Source organism: Euprymna scolopes, chromosome 4 (assembly GCF_053919585.1).
Source record: "Euprymna scolopes isolate OS-2025 chromosome 4, ASM5391958v1, whole genome shotgun sequence".
NCBI classification, from domain to species: domain Eukaryota; kingdom Metazoa; phylum Mollusca; class Cephalopoda; order Sepiida; family Sepiolidae; genus Euprymna; species Euprymna scolopes.
Window position 1 is genome coordinate 175,739,507 of NC_136485.1, and position 23,369 is coordinate 175,762,875.

Below are 23,369 nucleotides of genomic sequence, written 5' to 3' on the forward strand. Positions count from 1 at the left end.
GACCAAAAGAAAGAATCAGTTCACAATCAAAATTATTGTTTATTTTGATGAATGCATATATACAAGAATAAAAAAGCATTGGAAATGCAAAAGGATATAGGGATGGTATGCCAAAAAGTATACAAACAAGATAGCTATGAATGGCTAGGCACATGAAAATAGAATTGCATCCAAAGAATAGCCCTATAGCTTTTCTCCAATCTTCATTCCGTGCCATCATTACGGTTGTAAAAAGCTATAGGGCTATACTTTGGATGCAATTCTATTTTCATGTGCCTAGCCATTCATAGCTATCTTGTTTGTATACTTTTTGGCATACCATCCCTATATCCTTTTGCATTTCCAATGCTTTTTTATTCTTGTTAATTAGTATTTTTACTTACAGTCTTATTTTTAAACTTACATTCATGATAGTATTGTCTTTTTTAGGAGGCGGCTCATTGCCGCCTCCATTAGTAGCAGGTCGCTTCCTGCTGGGTTTGAGGTCTTTGGGTTTTGGGCCTTAGGAGTTGCCTCTTGGTCCTCCATCGGTTCTATATTACATAGAGAGTGCTACCGCCTCTCTGATAAAACAGTTAGAGTATTATAAAGTTCTAAAATGTTCATACCTTCACTATTAAATTTTTCTTGACTTTCTTGCAGTTTCTTTTGCGGTTAATTTAACTTATTTCCTTTGGCGTTTGGTGAGTTCTTAGAAGAACTGGTCTGATCTACTTTTCTTAGCGAGCGAAGAGATTCAGCTGCATTTAACAATGGTTGCTATAGTGTATTTTTGCGCATGCGTGAGAATTTCAAGTTTCCTCCTTATTTTTCAATAGTTTGACAGTAGTCATGTGTCTTTCTGCCAAGAGCGACAGACGTCAGTGTTAGCCGTGATCGTCTAGAGGTTAGGACCCCACGTTGTGGCCGTGCTAACTTAGGTTCGAATCCTGGTCACAGCATTGACATTTTGTACATATTTTACAGTCCAAAATCTGAAGAATTATTTGTTTTTATAACATTATTTTTTGACGTCGTACTTGCTGATAGGTTACTCTTATAACAATTTTGATCAACTGAGATAAAGATTTTGTGGTTTCATTAACGCTGGTGGGTTACTGTTTAAAGAAAAACCCTTAACGTTCACCTCAAATATTCAGCGTCCAAGAAATATAGGCCACTGGCAAACTGGAACGTCTGTGAGCATCCGGTGTATTATTTGGAGCTGTCCCTTTTGAGAGAAGTTCCGTGTTCGAAGTGGTCTGTCTACATTGGGTATACAGTGTTTAAAACTTGTTATTACACGTAATCTTATTTAATTATGGAGTTAGCTAAAAAGCGATGGGTCACTGCACTTCTCCGTGTAAAGAGCAGTCGATTGATGCTTGAACTGTTGTCAGAGACCGTTCGTACACCGAGATACATCGTCTCAAAAGAAAGAAGAACAATTGGCCATTTTTGTACCCTTTTTTTTTTGCTCTCTTTTGACATTTTAACCGACGTTCTGACACTCGCTGGATTCGTAAGACGCTTCTCTGTAAGAATATGTGCTTTTTGAAACATATAAGTTGATTTTACTTGAGATTTGGATAGTTTTGTTTTGTAGGCGTATATAGGCGTGTACGGGCCATCCCTATATAGAGTGTTACCGCCTCTCTGATATTTGTTTTTTTTTTTATTCTTTTACACGTGTTTCACAATGCTCGATGAAAAATATTATCTTCAGTTTATTGGCTGCTCCTCAGAGGCGATCAATATACAGGGTGTTCCAAAAGTCTTGGGCACATTGAGTGTTAAAGAGTCTGATGACTTCATTTTTGGGTACCACCACACTGGACCCTCAGGATTAGACATTTTCTGAACAACATTGCCAGACAGATGGATTGGACGACTTGGGCAAGATGATCACAATCTCATGCTCCAACCTTCCAGATTCCACACCCTGCAATTTTATTTTTTGTGTGGATTTGTAAAAGGACTGGATTATGTGTCTCCCATTGGAAGAGTCATGGATGATCTGAAGGCCCGAGTAACAGAAGCTGTTGCAACCATTGACAATGCAATGCTGAAACGTATTTGGTAAGAATTGAAATATCAGCTTGATGTGTGTCCTGTGACCAATGGTGCTCACATTGAACATCTTTGAACATTTTGAACATTCTATGATAAACCTAAGATTACAAATTTTCTGAATATACCAGATGCATTTTTATATCTTTAATAGTTCTCAGGATATTCAATGTCAAAATGTGCCTAAAACATTTGGAACACCCTGCAATATTAATTAAAAAAAAAAACAAGAAAAAAAACAAAAAAAAAAAAAAAACAAAGTTGCTTAAGATGAGAATGGCAAATCAAAAACACAAAAAACTTACTTTAAAGATGATAATCAGAGACCCCCCCCTTAAATCTGACACCATGTTGGAAGGTTCTCAAGCGGTCATATCTATCACACAAACACACAAATCTTATGCCACTATTTCTAACAATGCGTACATGAAAAGTGTTCAATCAAGTCTCTTCAGATTTTAGGACAAAAATTAATTTATTGGCTATTAAATACCATTTGAACAAAGTTTCTATCTTGACTAGCGTTTTACTATAAAGTCTCAAATTTGAGATGTTCTAACTTAAGTGAAAAGATACCAGTGTTTTGTTCAAATTCTTTGGCAAAGATAATTTTTTTCCTGATTAGGTAAAAAAATATGAAACATCAATGGATAGAACTTCCATATCAAGGGTTTATGTACTCAACAGCATAGTTGCAAAATGTAATCTACCACTAGTAAGCATGCTATGTTGACATGTTTCATTGTTAATAGTCGGATTTAAATAATTTCTTGGAATATACAAATCACAACAAAAATATTAAGATACCATTTTAAAGAAAAATTTTTATTGTGAATCCAGTCATACAAGTTTTATTTTGATGGACGTAGGAGAAATTTACTAATTGCGGATTTAAAGGCAATAACCGTTAGACTAAGTAGCAGTGTGCGTCTTGTCCAACAGTGAACATAATATTTTCTGGTATTGCTATTTTCACAACGTTTCAATCGATGTAGCGTCTGACCTTCTTCAGATGTATCTTGTTGAACTCAGGAATCTGCACGAAATTGCAAATTACTTAGGAATTCTACCCAGTCATAGCTGATGGAGCGAGAGCATGCTACCCCTGTGGATTAAATAAAGGATTCCGTTTGAAATTCTGCGCAGATTCCCGAGTTCAACAAAATACACCTGCAGAAGCTCAAAAGTTACATCAACTGAAACATTGTGAAAATAGCAATCAAGATGAGAACAGTAGTCCGTATAATCAAAATAATATGAATAATCAATCCTTATCTCAAAAACTCAGAAACTTTGTACTTACTTTCATCTTTGCCTTGTCATGTGATCGGAGATGACAATTCTTAAACCAATTTATTTATATCGGAATTTTCATCACTTTTTAGTGACATTCAAAAATCGGAAGATATCAACCATATACAACACTGGATTTTCTACAATCACATTTTTTTTTATCCTGAAAAAAAAAAAATAAATAAATAAATAAATATGTTATTTAAAAAAGAAATAAGAAATATTAGCAGCACCTGTGGAAATTCCACGGGGGACTCATCTATAAATATAAAAGCGAAAATGTATGTATGTATGTATGTATGTACGCTTTTCCTCGATGTCCACAAAAGGTTTCTTTCAGAGAAGCGCTCGCTCGCTTCACAACTTCTTAAAACTTTTTATATCATCTATAAATTGTAATATCTCACAGTTAACCATGGAGCTTGCCTGTCTATTTAATTTTATTGACTTTCAAACGTTAATTATTCCACATTTCCCGCATCGGCACGCGTTACATTCGGTTTTCAGTATAAACAAAAAGCGAAACTCGACACTAATCACAGGCCCAGAGCCAGTGGTCTCTAGAGAGCTAAGTAACGTTTGGTCAATGTCGACTTCGTCATATCAGACGGTAGCTTTCATTTCGAGACAAGGGAGCAGGTTTTTAAAAACAAACAAACCGATTTATTGACCTCATTAAAAACTGTCCCGCACAAAATGCTAACTGCTGAATAGCTATCGCCGTCATGTCAATCAAAAATGCGCACCTGATTTTTTTTTCACACTTTACTATTTTCCAACTGCGCGTTGTCAAGGCTTTGTTTTTTTTTTCACGGGCACCTGTTTTTTCCACATTTCGGGTTTTTTTCACACACACCTACAAACACCCGGGCAACGCCGGGTACCCCTCGCTAGTATGTAATATATTAATGTTGGCATTCTGCAGAACACATACTTAAATCATTCGTTGACATCTATGCTGATGACACGACCATCTATGGCAACACATCAAAGGCTGTAAATGACAAAGCTCTCTCTGATTCTCTCTCCTCTGATCTCGAGCACGTGGTTCAGTGGGGGAAGATGTGGCTGGATACCTTTAATGCATCCAAAACCAAACTCCTATCTTTACATCATCAACACTCTGATCCCCATCTGGCATCAATTGTGATGGATGGCTCTCGTCTGGGTGAGGCCCTGTGTTTTCACAAGCTTCTGGGTTTGACCTTTACTTCTGATCTGAAATGGAACACGTACATCAAGTCTGTTGCCAAGGTCGCTGGAAAGATGGTGGGATCCTTCTACCGCTCCAGAAGATATCTCACTACTGATGCAATTCTCTATCTATATAAAAGCCAAGTACGTCCAAGGATGGAGTACTGTTTCCATATCTGGGAAGGAGCTGCTAAAAACAGCCTATCCTGCCTTGACAGAGTACAAAATAGACTTCGTGGCTTAGTGGGGGATACCCTTTTCTCTACCGTGCAACCTCTCTCCCACAGAAGAGACGTTGCGAGCCTATCCTTATTTTATCATTATTTCCATGGCAGGTGCTCGTCTGAACTCCAATCTCTGGTCCCCTCTCGCCAATCTTTCACGAAAAACACCCGTCTAGCTGAATCCACTGTGAAAATTTCCCCCACTCTATATCTGTGCCTAAATCAAAACGCGGATTCCATGAACAAAGCTTCTTTCTTAGAACTGCACGCCTGTGGAACTCTGTTCCGTCTGCCTGCTTCCCACCTGACTACAACTTGGATGTCTTCAACAACGTTAACAAATTCTTAATGAACCGCCCCCTTAAGTAAACACTTCATCAAATCTTCACACTAACGTAATGTACTTGCAATAACCCTTATTATCCCTGAGTGGCTTCTGGGCCTTGATAAGTGGTGATCACTGTAAAAAAAAAAAAAAAAAAAAAAAAAAAACGGTTGGACAGTTTTTAGAGTTGACTGCGAAACAGAAATAGAGATGTATTGAGACTAACAGACGAACATACCACCGACAGAACAGGGAGAAGACACGCACACAAGTCCAACCATCAAATATATGTGAAACATTGGCATTTGTGTTTTTCCTTTTTTTGTTCCACGATTTATTATATTTCTACTTTGTGAAACCACATGTGTTCACATCGAGAGTCGCTAGCGAGAAAATGACGATCCGGCCATAAGAAACACAGTGAATGAAAAATCCACAACACATGACATTGGGAGTCGGCAATCTGTCGGAGACACACGTCAGGTCACACAAGTAAACCCTGACTAAATCTTCCAAATCACATGAAGTATTCGTGACCCAAATAAAATCTTCTCGATATGGCTAACCGTAACCTATACTTGCTTGTACAAGAACTGGTGCACCTTCTTCAAGTGATGTTACCTAAAGTAACATGAAGTTGGATACTCCACCAGACTAGATAAATTCTTGTTCTGGATTTCAATAACACCAAGAGACTATAAGAAAGCTATGCCATAATTAGGGCTAGGACAACAGCATATTCTTTATTTATATATATTTACTCTTGAGTATGTATATATATATATATATATATATATAACACAGACATGATTAATCAACCGAGGACCACATCACTCGACATGAAAACATAAAATATACCAATGGATACAATATACCTGAGAATCAAAACAAGGAAAAGAATATGCTGCTGTCATAGCCCTATTAATAATATACTTAAAGGGTCAATTGAGGAAGAGGAAAATTGTTCTCAACTTCTTTACTAATTCATTGTTGGAGATGTAAAGGATAACTTGAATGGAATATTCAAATGTCTATGAATCTCATATAGAGATTAAGTGTAAGCCCCGGGAAAGGGGGCCCTTGATTTATCAGAGCTTCGATTGAATTAAAATGAAATGAGGACAGAAACAAGAAAATATGGTCGCATAACAAATATATTGTGGCCATTTTCCTTGTGCTCGTGTAATGCTCGACATTACTTGTTTTTCGAACCTAAAACATTTTACATTAAATTAAAACACTAAAAACTTATCCAGATAGATAGAAGAGTAACTTATCTTGCCTTTGGTAACATTTATTTGTTGTATATTTGTTTTTTGACCACTTTTTCGAATCAATGCGGATTGTAAAAATACAATCCCCCCCCCCAAAAAAAAAAACGTGCTGAGTTTGACAAGGTGAAAGAAGATTTGCAGGTTACATCGGCCAAAACGCTGTGAGAATAACATCTACGATGAGAACCTGGAATCAAAATAATTTGAATAATATGCTTCATCATTCAATCCTAGGTTTTTAAAACAAAGTGTGACAAATTGAGGTTTCATGAATAGACAATCCGCTAAAAAAAAAATAAAAAAATAAATAAAAAAATAAATAAATTAATAAATAAAAAATAAAGACATTGCTGAGACTTAATTTCCATTTTTTAGAAAGAAAATCAATAAAGTGGAAATGAAGTGACGAGAGGGGGAAAGGGGTCCTGATTACATACTTGTTCAAACTAGTTGGCTGTTGTTAATATTATTTCCTTTTTTTTTTTTATATATAATATTACTAGTGGGATACCCGGCGTTCCCTGATGTGGTGAGGTGGGATGGGATTGTAAATCAAAACAAAATAGAAAAAGAATAAGCGAACGTAATAACCCTGTTTAAATATTATATTAAAAAAACAGCAAACGTGATGTAAAATAATGAATAAGCGAACGATGTTAAAACTTAATAAAAAAATTTTTTTTTTTAAATCGGCGAACGTGATAGGGAAAAATACAAAAAAAAACGTAAAAATGGCATAAATAACCCTGTTTCAATATTAAAACTTTAAAAAACATTTAAAAAAAAAAAAAAAAAAAAAAAAATCGAAAAAAAATCGAAAAAAATATATCTGACATCTTGGCTCAAACGCACAATCTTAAGATAACGACGCTGCTACTATACCGACTGGTCTGATCGCATGAGCGAAATTAGGTTTTTTTTTTTGATATTTAAACTAATTCAAGAAAGAACGTTTTTTGCGCATGCGTGTGTGGCTAAATTATCATGAAGGAACGATTTTTTGTTATTTCTCCCTGCAGAAAAGTGCCCAGTTGAGGGTGAAGGAATTAATTTTTTTAACCAATTTTTCGATATTTGTTGTCCGAAAGGTCGGCTTCAAAATGATACCGATCTCGTGAAAATCCATTGCCTCTGTTGAAAGTTTTAGGCCGACATACAAACATACATATATTTAAACAGATTTTTGCCCTTTATATTATAGAAGAAGATAACCCAGATAAAACTTGATTTATGCATCCTGACTGCTTGGAGGTGAAGTTAGAAATAAATTAAGTATTATTTTAGTTTTTCTTTCTGTTGGTTTTATTCCCACAAATTACAAATAGAAATTTTTTCAAGTTTTATTCAACTTGAGAAAAACAAACAAAAAAAAACAAAAAAAAAGATCTTCAAATGGTTCCAATTCAATCTGAACGCTTAGCAATGAAACCGCTATTTAAAACTTGAACAACAAACAAAACAAAATGCTATTTTTTTTTAAATGACAAGGAATGAAGCTACTTTATGTAAGGAGCTAAAAAAAAAAAATAAAAAGGAAACGTCAACGATAAGTGCTGACAGATTTTGACCGAGATAACAATTCTTTCCCCTGTCAAAAACATCACTCATCAAAAGTGAAGACTAAAAAACAAAATAAGGAAGCAGGCGTTACTAGGCTGCCAAAAGTATCTCAAACTATCAACGAACTACCGATATTCTTAAAGATACCTCAACAGATCTAAAAAGAAAATAGTTTTTCAGCACTTTTTTAATGACTACTTTTTGAAGATGAAGAACTTTTTAATTGGACCAACTGATGGAAAGACATTCAGTGATTAGGTATGTAGCAAAGATTTAGAAGGCGATTTACAAATAAAATAAGTACATACACCTATGTTTATATATACATATATTTATTCAGTTGTATTAGGTAAAATGTCTTACTTGTTATGTCTGCGACAATATCCATTATTAATGTCAGAAAAAAAGTCCCTTTTCAAATGGTGAACGTAACAGATCGATTCAAAGCATTCTAGATGAATAAAAGTAGGGATGGGATGTGAGAGAGGAGGGGAGGTGGGGTGTAGGGTGGTACGCTCCCAGTCGACAGCTGGGTGTTTAGGTTAGTGTTGCCAGGAGTAGGAAGATAGGTGGGAAGGGGGGCATTGGGATGACATTCGTTGGGAGTTGTTAATTTATTTATTTCTATAAAATTATAAGTGGTAATAGATGGGACATTTTTTTTTTTTAATTGGTTTATATACTTCAGTTAGTTATTTTTTTATTGTTTTTAATATATACTGCTGTTTTTTATTTATTAAATTTCTTTTATTTTTTTTTTCTTATATAATTTATATGGGAGGGGGCTTGTAGTAAGGTCCTATCTGGACTGTAAGGTGTGCAGTGGTGTACCTGTTCTAATGGGTTATGGTTGTAATGGTAAGTCTTTGGTGCGAGCCGTATTGTTCTCGTCTACTTTTACCAACAACGACTATATTTCATTCCTCGCATTGTGAGAGCCTTCTAAATCTCTACTACACACCTATCCCACACAATGCTTCAAGCAAACTACACATCAATCCTATCCCTTAGTCTGAGCCAGACAGAGTTTGCAACAACCAAAAAACTGTTTCAGATCTCCGAAAAACGTGCTAGGACCGGATGCCAAATAAACTTTATCAAACGCTGCATCAAACACAAGATTCTCCCCAACACTATCAAGACCTAATCAGACCATACATAAACCCCCTCCTCACATTTGCTCCCAGGCCCCACACAGCTATCCAACTTCCGCTCCACCATCTAGCATGCTTTGAATCGATCTGTTATGTTCACCATTTGAAAAGGGAATTTTTTTCCAAAATTAATAACGGATATTGTCACAGACACAACAAGTAAGACATTTTACCTAATACAACTGAATAAATATATGTATATTGATTTGTAAATCGCCACTTGTTCTCGTCTACTTTTACCAACAACAGCTATATTTCATTACTCGCATTGTGACAGCCTTCTAAATCTACTACATACCTATCCCACACAATGCTTCAAGCAAACTACACATCAATCCTATTCAGTGATTAATTTCAATTAAAAGACCATTTTAATACGCCACTATGAATATGCAATTCCCACAGCTACATACCTACCAAAACAGAGCTATTAAACCCGAGACACAATGATATAGGACATGAAGGAGAAAGAAGCAACCTTTAGTGCCCCTAATGATGCTGAGTTAAATAGAGTTGAGAGGGAAAAAATAACGAAATACCAAGGTGTTATGTACGACATGGAAAGAAACTGGAATCTTGGGAAGATTTCTACCATTCCAGTTATTATAGGAACAACTGAACTCATGAAAAAGAATTTCAAAAATTACCGGGAAAATACACCTGGTGAACCAGAAGAATATACAAGACAGTGAGTGAATGTCTGGCATCGAATGGGATGACCCATCTCCGGTTAAAACAAAAATTTTTTTTTTTAAAACACAAAAAGCAAAGAAATATTTTTTTTATTTTATCTATCATTTAATTATAACAAAAAGAAAAGTATAATTTTTCTTAAGCTTATAATGTAAGATTTTATCTGATTCCCTAACTTTGGTGGCATCAAGTAACTCACGTGTCCCTTCTTTTTTGTTTTCATTCCTGTTAAACTTGACTCATTGAACACAGTTTCTTCTGGAAATATTTTTGGCTGAACTGGAGTCTACCCAATATACAACACTCAGCTGCAAGAAGTTTTGTACAGAAATTCATCTGATAAGCGTCAAAAATCCAAAAAATTTGATCCTAAAAATAGTCTTTCTTTCTTATAGATAAAAAAAAGAATTTTTACAGGGGAATATTTGGATACATCAGCCAAGGGAGATAATAAAATCTCAGTAAATCATTTCTTCTTAAAAAAACAAAAACAAAAAAAAAAAAACAATTATTGTCGGCTGAAAATATAGCTCAGTAGTCGAACATTCGGCAACAAATTAAATGAGTCTCCGTTCAAACCCAGGTATACCTCACCATTTTTATTTAATTTTTTAATGAGTTCAATTTACGATTAAAGAGGTACCATTTAAAATTGCAGCAAATCATTTCTGTTTGCATATTTTAAAACTAAACATTAATCAGAAGAGACCGTTATTTTTTTTTATTTTTTTTGCATTTTCATCCCAAACAAGGCACAGTGCGACTTTGATGTAGGGGGCTACTATATAGGACATAACTGCAGGGAGTTAAGCAGCAAGATGTCTGTTCACATTACACTTGAACTTTTTCATGTCAGTACAGTTGGAGAAGCAGGAACCTGGAAGGGAATTCCAATGTCTAGCAGTTCTGAGGAAGAAACTATTAGAGTAGAAGGCTTTCTGGCATTTGATGAACTCTGTAGGGGTGGGATTTTGCTGCTTGTCGGGGATATTTACGTCAAGGGGGTACAAGAGCTATCATTAAAATACTTATAAAAATAGGTAGATGGATGCAACATTTCGTCAATGGGACAGAAGTTGAAGCCTAGCTGACAGTTTGGGACCTATCAGGTTGGCGACTCTTTTGAACCCTGTCCAGGAGTGAGAGACTAGAATCAGATGCATCAGCCCAAATATGGCAACAATACTCCATACATGGTCGAATGGTGGTCTTGTAAAGGTACAGGATACTTTCAGGCATAAGTAACTTTCTAGTACGGTAGAGAGAGCCCACCTTCTTCGCAGCAGCCTTGACAATGCTCTTGATGTATCGGTTCCGACTCATGTTCCCTGTAAATGTTAAACCGAGGAGTTTGAACGAAGTACTTTCAGGTAATGTATCTTTAGCCATGGCTATTGGTGATTGAGAAGGTTTCTTGTAATTATTAAACGAAACAAGCTTAGTCTTGGCAGCATTGAATGTTACCATTCATTTTTGTCTCCATTTCACTAGTGACTGGAGGTCTTTCTCTAGGGTTTCCACCATTACCTTGAGTATGTGTTTATTCGTTTTCTCCTCGTGCCTTTTATAGAGCATGGTATCGTCAGCAAATATACCCATCTCAGAGACAATTTTATCAGGAGGTCATTTATGAATATTAGGAATAAAAGGCCAAGAATCGATCCCTGAGGTACACCCGCATTTATATTATATTGTTTTGACGTACAACCATAGAGGACAACCTGGATTTGTCTTTTATTTAAGAATTTAATTATGTTAAATATTCGTCCAGTAATACTATATGATCTGATTTTCCTGAGAAGACCAGTGTGCCATACCCTGTCAAAAGCCTTAGATATATCTAGAGCTACTGTCCTACCTTTTCCTGCTTTGGTATATACATTCAGAGATTACAGTTAGGATATCTGCAGAAGAATGGGCTTGCCTCAATCCATATTGTTGGTTGGACAGAAGTTTAGTAAATGTAAGGTGGTGGACTAGAGCGTGATTAATTATGGACTCAAATATATTCGCGAAAAGACAGGAGGCTAATGGGGCGATAATTTAATGGGTCAGTTCTTTCGACAGAATTCTTGGAAACCAATACCACGGAAGCAGATTTCCAGCAGTCAGGAAAGCAAGATTTATTAAGGCATTTGTTGAAAAGTTTGGAGAGGACTGGAGCAACCTCAGCGGATCATTTTTTTAACAGTACAATCAGGATGAGATCAAGTTTTTTTTGTTTTGTTTTTTTTACATGCTTTTGAGGGTTTTTTTATATCATGCACTTGAGAGATTTTCAGATCATCAGGTGTAGTGTCTGTCTGCAAAGGAAAATCAGGGAGAGAGTGGTTTACTGGGTCCAATGTAGAGTTTGAGGCAAACTGACTGGCAAGCATGTTAGCCTTCTCGGTTGTCATGCAAACAACCTCAGGATTGTTTGATAGTGGGGGGGGGGGAATTGTTGATTGTCCATTATTTACTCCACTGTTGTAGATTTTCCAGAAATCAGAGTTCCTAACTTCTGTGCTTCAATGCGTTTTCTGGTGGTTTTGGTATATTCTCTCTTAGCCGTCGCTATTTCTTTGTTACAATTACTTCTAACTTCTATAAACTTTTGTCTGTTTGTACTGGACTTGTGTTGGATAAATCTGCAGTATGCATGCTACCTTTGAGCAATAGCAGCTGCACAAGTAGATGTAAACCATTAGGGAAAGTGGGGGTTGCCATAGAACTTCCATGTGGGATCATGTGCTTCAATTGCCACCTTAAACCATTTAGTGATCTCATTTGCGCACTATTCTGCAGGAAGAGAAAAGATATTTCCCCATATTTTCCAAGGCATTTATCATCAGGCCCAAATATCGGTCAACATGATATTGTAAACAACAACAGACGGAATTTAATGAATGACATTATCATTTGTTAATTTTTTTTGCAAATTAGTCCACCGAGCAAATTATTCCTTGTAAAATATATTCAAGAGAGGACTGATTCTCTAATAATAGATATGAAATTAAAATATCATGTTTAAGCGTATTGTACGACAAGGCAACACCAGGCTACCAGCTAGTTATTACTATTATTACAAATGTCAACTCTCAAAACTCTTTCATATAAATATTCATAGTCATATTGTAGGAATGAGGAAGATAAAAGAGAAAGGAGTGAAAAGAGGAGGTTACAAAAGGTGTCAGGAGGAGTATAGCAAGAGCAGTAAAGGATAAAGTGTAACCTTTCATAAAAATTAATGAATCAAGAAGGAAAAGAATGATAATTTGACCTGCCATTTTTTTTATTTAGGTCTTGACACAAAATCAAGTATAGTATACATGCACCCAAGAAAAAAAACAAAAAAAAAAACATATGCCATTGACAAGAGCAATTTTATTGACAAACACTGTCTAACTGCAAATTTTTAAAATGTAGAGACAAGTAAATCAAAATAAAGTTATAAAACCAACAATAAAAGTGACAGGTAAGAAAACAAAAGCAAAAAAAACAATAATGAGATCAAGTTTGACATGATCACGACGAAATTTAAACAGTTCAAATATGTTTTGTTTTCAGTCTATTTTTATTTCATTTTTACCCCAAACAAGGCACAGTGTGACTTTGATGTCAGGGGCTACTATCGGGGCCATAAGTTGTAGGGGTACTATGTAAGGAGTTGAGCAGCAAGATGTCTGTTCACATTACATTTGAACTTCTGCATGTCAGTACAGTTGGGGAAGCAGGAATCCGGAAGGGAATTCCAAAGTCTAGCAGTTTTGGGAAAGAAATTATCAGAGTAGAAAGTCTTCTTACATCTAGGGACATCTGTGTAGGGGGTGGGATTTTGCTGCTTGCCGGGTTTGTCAGGGGTATTTACGTCGAGGAGGTACATGGGCTTGTAGTTCATCAGCACATCCACCATTAAAATACTTGTTGAGAATGTATTAAAGTAGAGGTTGATTTTATGAATTCACATATATTTTGTCTGTAGATTGCAAAAGTTTGTCGAGGCAAAAAATTATTTGGCAAAAGATTTAAAATGGGCTCCCTCTACCATGCTAGAAAATTACTCCCAATCTGAAAGTATCCTATACCTCTACAAAACCACCATTTACCCATGGAGTATTGTTGTCACATCTGGATTGGTGCATCTACAACTAGTCTCTCGTCTAAAGAGTCTCTAATTTAATAGGTCCCACACTATTAATCAAACTCCAACCCCTCTACTATCGCTGAAATGTTGCATCCCTGTCTGTTAACTTCAACATAAAAAACCAACTAAGCTGATAAGCAGCAAAATCCCACCCCTACACTGTACAGATGCCAGAAAGCTTTTCTTCCCTCAAACTGCTAGGTTTTGAAATTCCCTCCCAGATCTCTGCTTCCCTGGCTGTACTGACATGCAGAAGCTCAAGTGGGTTATTATTATTGTCATTTTGTCCGTTTGTCCGTTATCATTTGACATTATATTAAAATTAATGTTTTGGGGTTTTTGTTAATGAATAATGTTCACTTATTGTGTTCTCTTTTCATCTCGACTTACTTGAATCAATTTAACTGAAGAGAGATTTGAAAATGTTTCCAATTTTACATTTCTTAGATATTTCTACTTATATATAAAAGGCACTTTGTGTGTGTGCGTTTGTTTCCTATGGACTCCAAAACAGATAGATCAATTCTTTTTTAAATTTCGCAAAAATGTACTTTATGTGTCTGAGAGTGTTCTTAAATAGGTTTTGCATCAGAATGCCTCAGAAAAAGTATCGGAAATCGATAATCAAACAAATATAATTAAAGAAAGAACAGTCCAATTTTGACTAAAGTTAACACCCTTATACAACCTAACATCCCAAATGTATTGGAGAAGTTTTATCACCACACAAGCAGAAAGGCCTTGCGTATAAAAATCAACAGTAGGTTCTTTGATAAAAAAAAGTTTTTTTTACGTTTATATGTAGCTTACAGAGGAAGAGCTTGTCACTCGGACTTGTTAGGGTTAAAGAAGGTTTTAGAAGGTTTGCCACTCATACCTAGGGTTAGAGGAAGGACTAAGGAAGTTTTTTTTGTTGTTTTTTTTTTTTTAGATAATCAGGTAATCTACTGAAAACATTGTAAAAAAAAAAAAAAAATTAAAAATATATAGAGTCCGTTATCACCACGGCCATAGTGGTACCACTTGTATACGTGACTCAAAAAAATCTTATTTCACATTTTTGGTTGTTCAAAGCAAAACAATATTTTTAAAGTTTGATGGCTGGTCAAATTTTTAAAATATTTATATGGCTGATAACAAAATAGTTAGGTATACATTAGTCATTGTGATTTTAGCATAGTAAACTGGGAATTTTGTAACTTGGATTACTTAGGGGGACGATTCAATTAGAACTTGTTCACATTGGACTTTCTTTTTTTTTTTTCATAGGTATCAACACATTATCAAGGCCAAGAGGCCACTCAAGGATAAGGGTTAAAGAGTGTACAGTAGAAATTGGACAATATAGTAATCATTAGTAATGAAAATTTGGTAAATTTGATAACTTATATGGAACGGCTCATCAAGAACTTATTTACGTTAGACTTGAAGACAACCATATTGTAGTCAGCCGGAAAGCAGGAAAACGGAAGACAATTCCACAGGCATGCAGTTCTAAGAAAGAAGCTTTGTTCATGGAATCTACGTTTAGGTTTAGGCACAGATAAAGAGTGGGGGGAATTATTGATAGTGTTTACAGCTAGACGAGTGTTTCTTGTGAAAGTTTGGCGAGGGGGGACCATAGATTGAAGCTCAGTCGAACACTTTCCATGAAAATAACGATACATCAGAGACAAACTCGCAACATCTCTTCTGTGAGATAGAGGTTGCAAGGAAGAGAAAAGGACATCTCCTACGAGGCTACGAAGTCTATTTTGAACTCTATCAAGGCAGGACAAGTCCTTTCTAGCAGCTCCTGCCCAGATGTGGCAACAGTATTCCATCCTTGGACGTACCTGGCTCTTATATAGATAGAGAATTGCATCAGCAGTGAGATATCTACTGGATCGATAGAAAGATCCCACCATTTTTCCAGCGGCCTTGGCAACAGATTTGATGTACGTGTTCCATTTAAGATCAGGAGTAATGGTCAAGCCCAGAAGCTTGTCAAAACTTGAGGCCTCCTGAAGACGAGAGCCATTCATTTCAATTGATGCCAGATGTGGACCAGAATGTTGATGATGTAAAGAGAGAAGCTTGGTTTTAGATGCATTAAAAGTAACCAGCCACTCCTTTCCCCATTGTACTACATGCTCAAGATCAGAGGAGAGAGAATTGGAGAGAACTTGGTCGTTTACTGTCTTAGATGTGCTACCATAAATGGTAGTGTCGTCAGCATAAATGTCTACAAATGATGTAAGGATGTGATTTGGAAGATCATTAATGTAGATCAGGAAGAGAGTTGGGCCTAGGATGGACCCCTGAGGGACACCGGCATTAATACTGTGGGCTTCTAATTTTTGCCCCTCAACTACTACTCTTATGAACCTATCAGAAAGAAATGATTTAATAATTGAGAAGACATCTCCAGCTATACCATAGCTAGAGATCTTATGAAGTAAACCTTTATGCCATACCCTATCAAAGGCCTTTGATATGTCAAGAGCAATTGCCCTAGAAAGGAAGCCTTTGTCAAGAGATTTGCTAATCCTATGAGATATAACTGTAAGCACATCTGCTGTAGATCTAGCAGAACGGAAACCATATTGAGTGTCACTAAGAAGGTTATTTTTGCTGAGATGGTTGATTACTTCTGTATTTAACACAGATTCCAGCAACTTACTCATGACGCACAGGAGACTTATTGGCCTGTACTGAGAGGGGGATGAGCGATCACCTGAATTCTTAAATACAGGGCATACTGATGAAATTTTCCAGGGAGATGGGAAACTATTCTCCTTAAGACAACGTTTAAATAGTTTTGTAAGTATGGGCGCTAGTTCAGGTTGAAGTTTTTTGAGTACTATAATTGGAATACCGTCCAGCCAGTTGCTTTACTGGAATCAAGGTGCGTACGGAATTTAATTCCGTACTTAATTTAACTGCGGGATAGTTCTTTTGGTTTTGTTTTTACCAACTTGTCTGGTTTTGTTTCCCCAACGTGTTGGAGTAAACCAGCCCCCCCTCCTTTATTAGGGGAGTGTGTCCAAATGAAAGCAATTATCTGATATGACGGTGAAACCGATATTGACCAAACGTCCATCGTTTTCTGGGCGTTCCCAGCCCGTGGGCGGAGAACTGCTCATCAGTTTCACATCAGTTTCGCTTTACACAAAATAACCCTGTTTCAGTATTAAAACTTTAAAAAAAAAAAAAAAAAAGACATCTAACATCACAATTTAATGACGCCGCTCTTTAATTAACTGAGCTGAGAGGATGTCGACAAAATTAGGTCTTTTTTTTTTAAATATTTAAACTAATTCAAGTTCCGACGTCATTTGCTCATGCGTAGAAGCTATCTTATGAAGAAACTATTTTTTGCTACCCTCCCTGTACAAAATTGGCCAGTTTAGGGTAAAGGAATTAATGTTTTTGGCTAATTTTTTGATGTTTGTCGTCCAAGATGTCGAGCTTCAAAATGATATCGATCTAGTGAAAATCCATCACCTCTGTCGAAAGTTTTTGCAGGACATACAAACACATTTTGCTTTTTATATATAGAGATAGATAGGTTGGGTGGATTAGTGTCCATCCGATTATAATCCGCTGCAAAAAATTGTAAAAAAGACAAAAAATACATATATTGGGAATGGGGGTGGTACTGCTGCACGCGTGAAGCAAAAAAAATCATTTTACATTTTCGTTTTTTTTTGTTTTTTTTAAACAAAACATTGTTTAATTCACCATTAAAAACTAATGTAATCTATAAATATAAAAGCGAAAATGTATGTATGTGTGTTCGCTTTTTCTGTATGTCTACAAAAGGCTTTTTTCAGAGAAGCAGTCGGTCGGTTCACAACTTTTAAAAATTTTTTATATCGCATATAAATCGTAATATCTCACAGTTAACAACGAAGCTCGCCTGTCTATTTAATTTGCTCGATTTCGGGAAGATAAATATTCAACATTTGTCGCTCGCCGCATGTGGGTTAGTCTTTTTCCTATAACATCTTGGGAAGCGTTCCCGCAGTTAATGATACTATCCCGCAGTCAAACTGTACCTCATTAACTCCTTAAAACGGGCACCTGCCAAATCCAAGTAATTAAATAAATTCAAACGTGTTTCCATTAGCATCTCGCGATGGGGCAATTGTTAACGTCACACATTTTTTTTTCACACTTTAATTTACAACTTTGCCTCAACGGTTCAGGTTCGATCCTTACTTACCAAAACATTTTTTTAACCCCCCCACCCCCAGAGTTTCCACACACACCTACAAAAACCTTGGCAACGCCGGATACCCCTCGCTAGTCTATATATATAAAAGCGAAAATGTATGTATGTATGTATGTATGTTTGTGTGTCTGCTAATAACTTTCGACAGACAGAACAAAAATTCACAAATTTGGTCTCATATAAAAGCCTCATCCTTCACCTGACAAATATCGAAAAATTGGCCAAAAACATTAATTTTTTCACCCTCAAATCAGCACTTTTCTACAGGAAGGGTCTGCAAAAATCGTCCTCTCATGACGAGATTGGTTCTACACATGCGTCAGACGACGTCATAACCTGATTTAGTTTAAATATTTGAAGAACTGACACAATTTCATGTACGTCGTGTTAGCTCGGTTAGAGCGTTGGGTTATTATTTAAACGTTTTGGGTTCGAATCGTGGTGTGAGATTTTTTTTCTTCGATTTTTTAAATTTTAATATTGAAGCAGGGTTATTTAAGCCATTTTTCACGTAACGTTCGTTTTTCGTTTTTTTTTTATTTTTACTTCGCTTATTCTTAGGTTTTCATTAACACCCCCCACCGACCACACACATCCAAAAACACCCGGCCAACACTGGGTACCCACCAATATTTTAAATTTTAAAACAAAACAGGCTTATTTAAGCCATTTTTCACGGGTTTTTTTTTTTTTGGTTTTTATTTTTCAGATTTTTTAAAGAAGTTTTAACGTTCGTTTTTCTGTTTTCTTTTTCCGATTTTTACATTTAACATCGTTCGTTTGCCTTACGTTAGTTTTTTTGTTTTTTTTTTTTCGATTTTTTTAAGTTTTAACTTTTTTATATAATATTTAACTTTTATTTAATATTTAATAATATTTACTTCGCTTATTCTTATGTTTTGATTTCCCCACCCCCACCCCACTGCCCGAGCACACACACCTCTAAACACCCGGGCAATGCCCCCCCCCAACTAGTAATGTGATAAAAACCAATGTAAATCGTTAAAAACTAATGTAATGGATAAAAACGCACACGTTACATATTTACTATTTTTAAAATTTGCTTTAATTATATATTCTGATAACCGAATAGCTCTAATTAAGTTAATTATGTTTTGATGATATGAACTCCAACTAAATATATAAGAACTTTTATTTTTATATTCATATTTTCATTTTTTAAATTTTTAATTCGTTCTGGAATAAAAAAAACAAAAAAAAAAAAGTTTGTTTACACAATGCTATTGTTGATATTAATGCTGCTGCTGCTTCTACAGAACGTTTTTATTTTTTTAAATAGATTTTTTTTTTTTTTAGGTATCAGGATTTTAAATTTGTCGGTGCTACAAGCGAAAGCAGGTTACAATTTTATTTTTAACGAATAAATATAGTAAAAAGATTTATTTATTTAACTCATCATGTTAAAATCTTTTTTAACAACAAAAAAAAAACGCTATGTTCTGTTGCAGATATTGATGTAATGACATTCTTAAAAAGCAATATCTGTGTGTCAGAAGCAGAGATGCGTCATTGAATTCCTAGTAAAAGTGCATTGAGAAAGGTGGTGACCATACAGAAAATAAATTTTGTAATAAAAGGTTGCTTGTTTTAAATGGTACAATTCCCATCTTCATAGCTCTTCAACTTTTTGAGTTGTAAAGAAAAAAGAAAAATAGGAGGCTTTACTTTTGGAATGACCTTTATATCATAAAAAAATATGCAATATTTATTGATTTCTTTATTTTTTCGAAAAATGCAATAATTTTTAATACTTTTTGTTGCAGACTTTGAGTCATCTGTTCTTCTGATTCACCCAGTTTGTTTTAGTACTTCATGCAGTTTTGATTTGCATAAATAATCGATTGATAGTAAAAAGAAAAAAAAAAATGTCTCGTAGATGTGAGAAATACACAGATGCATGTGAAAAGGGTCACACACACACACACAATTATATTAGCATTGTTAATGATAGCAATTAATAATGTACACAAGGTAACAGCTGAGATTCATAAGTTAATAGACAGTAACAACAGCAACAACAACAAAAAAAAAAATCAAAATAATTTTCCACTTAATAAAAAAAGATTGATTTGGTCATCTAAAAAGAAAGGAATATTTCGTTTACTATTGCATAAAAGGAACTGTGTGGGTGTGTGAGTTTGTGTGGGTGTGTGAGTTTGTGTGGGTGTGTGGGCGTGTGTGGGTGTGTGTGTGGGTGTCTGTGTGGGTGTGGGTGTGTGTGGGTGTCTGTGGGTGTGAGTGTGTGTGGGTGTCTGTGTGGGTGTGGGTGTGTGTGTTTGTGTGTCTGTGGGTGTGTGTGTTTATGTGTGCGTGTCTGTGTGTGTGTCTGAGTTTGTTCCCTATGAACTCGAAAACGGCTGGAACGATTTTTATGAAATTTCACAAATAGATATTTTGTGTGCCTCGCAGTGGTCTTAGATAGGTTTTGTATCAGAATGTCTTCGATAAGTATTGATAATTGTATTGCAACTATTTAGAAATATAGCAGCATTAATTATTCGTTTGTAGTTTTGAGACTATAAAAAAAGTAAACTCTTCCATACAATAAAGTAAAGCAAACCTATTTCTCAAAAGTTGAATGCTGGTATTTTTAATCTTTGGTACAAAGATGCCATGAGGAACGTCAGGGATTTTGACACAGTATAATCCAATGAATAATAGCATTTGCATTTCTCTCCAGTCATAATTTTCCGTCATTCCAGAGATGCACAACACTCACTATGAAACATCAACACAGATTGAACCTTAGATATTATTCTTTCATTTCAACTACAAATAATATGGAAGTAAATAACAATTTTCTTGTATTATTATCACCGGACCACTGTTCTCATCTTGAGTGTGATTTTCACAACGTTTTGGTCGATATAACCTCTGACCTTATTCAGGTGTATCCTGTCGAACTCAGGAATTTTGACGGAATTTCGAGCAGAACCCTTTATTTACTTCACGGGTGTAGCGTGCTCTTGTACCGTCAGCCAGGCCTGGATAGAGGTCCTAAGTAATTCAAAGGTATATTTCGGTCGCCCACACTGGGGATTGAACCTTCAACCTTCAGGAGAAGGTCACTTTTACAATTGATTTTTCCCAGTATTCTAACCACTGCGCCACAGGTCCTTGCGGAAACGTTGTGAAAATCACACTCCAGATGAGAGCAGTAGCCCGATGAATAATAATGCAAATAACCAATCCTCATCTCAAAAATTCAGAAACGTCATCTTCACAAATGTCAAACAAAAACACTTGACAACTCGTGTCACATAAACTTGTAATAATATGAGCAATAGATAAATTTAGCACATTTGATGTAAATCAAGGTGAATCTTTACAGTTTTTAGCTAAGGATATATGTGTTGCAATTTTTTATGGAAATAAGAACAGTTGAAAAGGTAGATTGATTATTTGGTTTTATGGCATGTCAACAGTCATTTTATGCCAAAACATTTATATCATCAACAACATTTTTTTTAAGTTTTTATATGCGTATGGATAGTCACAAATAAGGCTGGAGTGCTAAATGTTTTAGCAAATCTCTCAATGGCGGCTTCCTTTCTAGGGCAATTGCTCTTGATATATCAAAGACCTTTGATAGGGTATGGCATAAAAGGTCTACTTCACAAGCTACGGTATAGTTGGAAATGTCTTAATTATTAAATCATTTCTCTCTGATAAGTTAATAAGATTAGAGGTTGATGGGCAAAAATCAGAAGCTCACAGTATTAATGTTGAGTCCCTCAGGGGTCCATCCGGGGCCCAACTCTCTTCCTCATCTACATCAATGATCTCCTAAATCACATACTAAGCTCATTCATAGACATGTATGCTAATTACACCAACATATCAAAGGCCGTAAATGACCAAGTTCTCTCTGATTCTCTCTCTTCTGATCTTGAGCATGTGATACAATGCTTCTATCTTTACATCATCAACACTGATCCCCATCTAGCATCAATTGAAATGAATAGCTTTCGTCTTGGAGAGGCTCCATGTTTTGACAAGCTTCTGGGTCTGACCTTTACTCCTGATCTGAAATGGAACATGTACATCAAATCCGTTGCCAAGGTCACTGGAAAAATGGTGGAATCATTTTACTGTTCCAATAGATATCTCACTGCTGATGCAATTCTCTACCCGTATAAGAACCAGGTACATCCAAAGGTGGAGTACTGTTGCCACATCTTGGCAGGAGCTGCTAGAAATTTCTTATCCTGCGTTGACAGAGTTCAAATTAAATTTTGTAGCCTAGTGGGGGATGCTTTTTTCTCTTCCCTACAGAAGAGATATTATGAGCCGATCTTTGCTTTATCATTATTTTCATAGTAAGTACTCATGTGAGCTCCAATCTATGGCCCCCCCTCTCACCAAACTTTCACAAAAAACACTTGTCTAGCTAAAACCACTCTCAATAATTCCCCCACTCTTTATCTGTGCCTAAACCTAAACGTAGATTCCATGAACAAAGTTTCTTTCTTAGAACTGCACACCTGTGGAACTGTCTTCCATTTGCTGCTTTCCAACTGAATACAATCTGGTCATCTTCAAGTCCAACATAAACAAGTTTTTGATGAACCGTCACCTTAAGTAATCCAATTTACCAAATTTCCATTTAACGATTACTACGATATTGTCCATTTGAATACTGTACACTCATTAACCCTTATCTTCGAGTGGTGTTCAGACCTTGATAAGTTGTGACTCCTATGTAAAAAAAAAAAAATTTGATTCTAGCTGATGGCACCACAATCATATTGTTTTAAAAAATCACTACTATATATTGAATATAACAATCAATACAGTATTGGCTCTATAATAATAAATATGAAATCCACATAAATCATAATATCATATTCAAGCATATGTCAATAGTCATTGGGTCATTTTATGTCAAAACCGTTCATTTATTTTTTATATGATTCGTTTATAGTCATTTCTTTTCTAGTTGTAAACGAAAATCTTTATCTAAACTATAGATGGGTCACGGACATGTACTACTAATTTCAGTGAAAGTAGAGCTGAGAGTATTATTATCTCTTTGGTGACTTAACACTTCATAAAATTCCCAAGTTGTGGAGTCACTGGAGGAAGGAAAATAGGGCAATCAGAATTACGTTTCTGAATTTTAATAAATTTTTTTTTCTTGCACAAAAATACATTTATATGGCAAATTTCATTGCTTAATCTTGTTTTTTTAACAAAGATATAACATTTTTACAGAAAAAGTAGTGTAAAAAAACTGACAA

The 23,369-nt window shown here is 35.5% G+C and overlaps 1 protein-coding gene across 3 annotated transcripts in view; it reads right to left on the reverse strand.

Annotated features, from left to right (window-relative positions):
• The window catches only part of LOC145270332 (putative UDP-sugar transporter protein SLC35A4), a 181,548-nt gene that overhangs the window by 113,983 nt on the left and 44,196 nt on the right, over positions 1-23,369 (reverse strand). For 2 of the 3 annotated variants that reach the window (XM_080125996.1, XM_080125985.1), the window contains exon 2: positions 3,353-3,505. In XM_080125996.1, the coding sequence (XP_079982122.1) occupies positions 3,353-3,358 (6 nt within the window). In that variant the 5' untranslated portion in view covers positions 3,359-3,505. Of the gene's footprint in view, positions 1-3,352; positions 3,506-23,369 lie in introns of those variants that run through there. The other variant, XM_080125982.1, reaches the window with a different exon arrangement.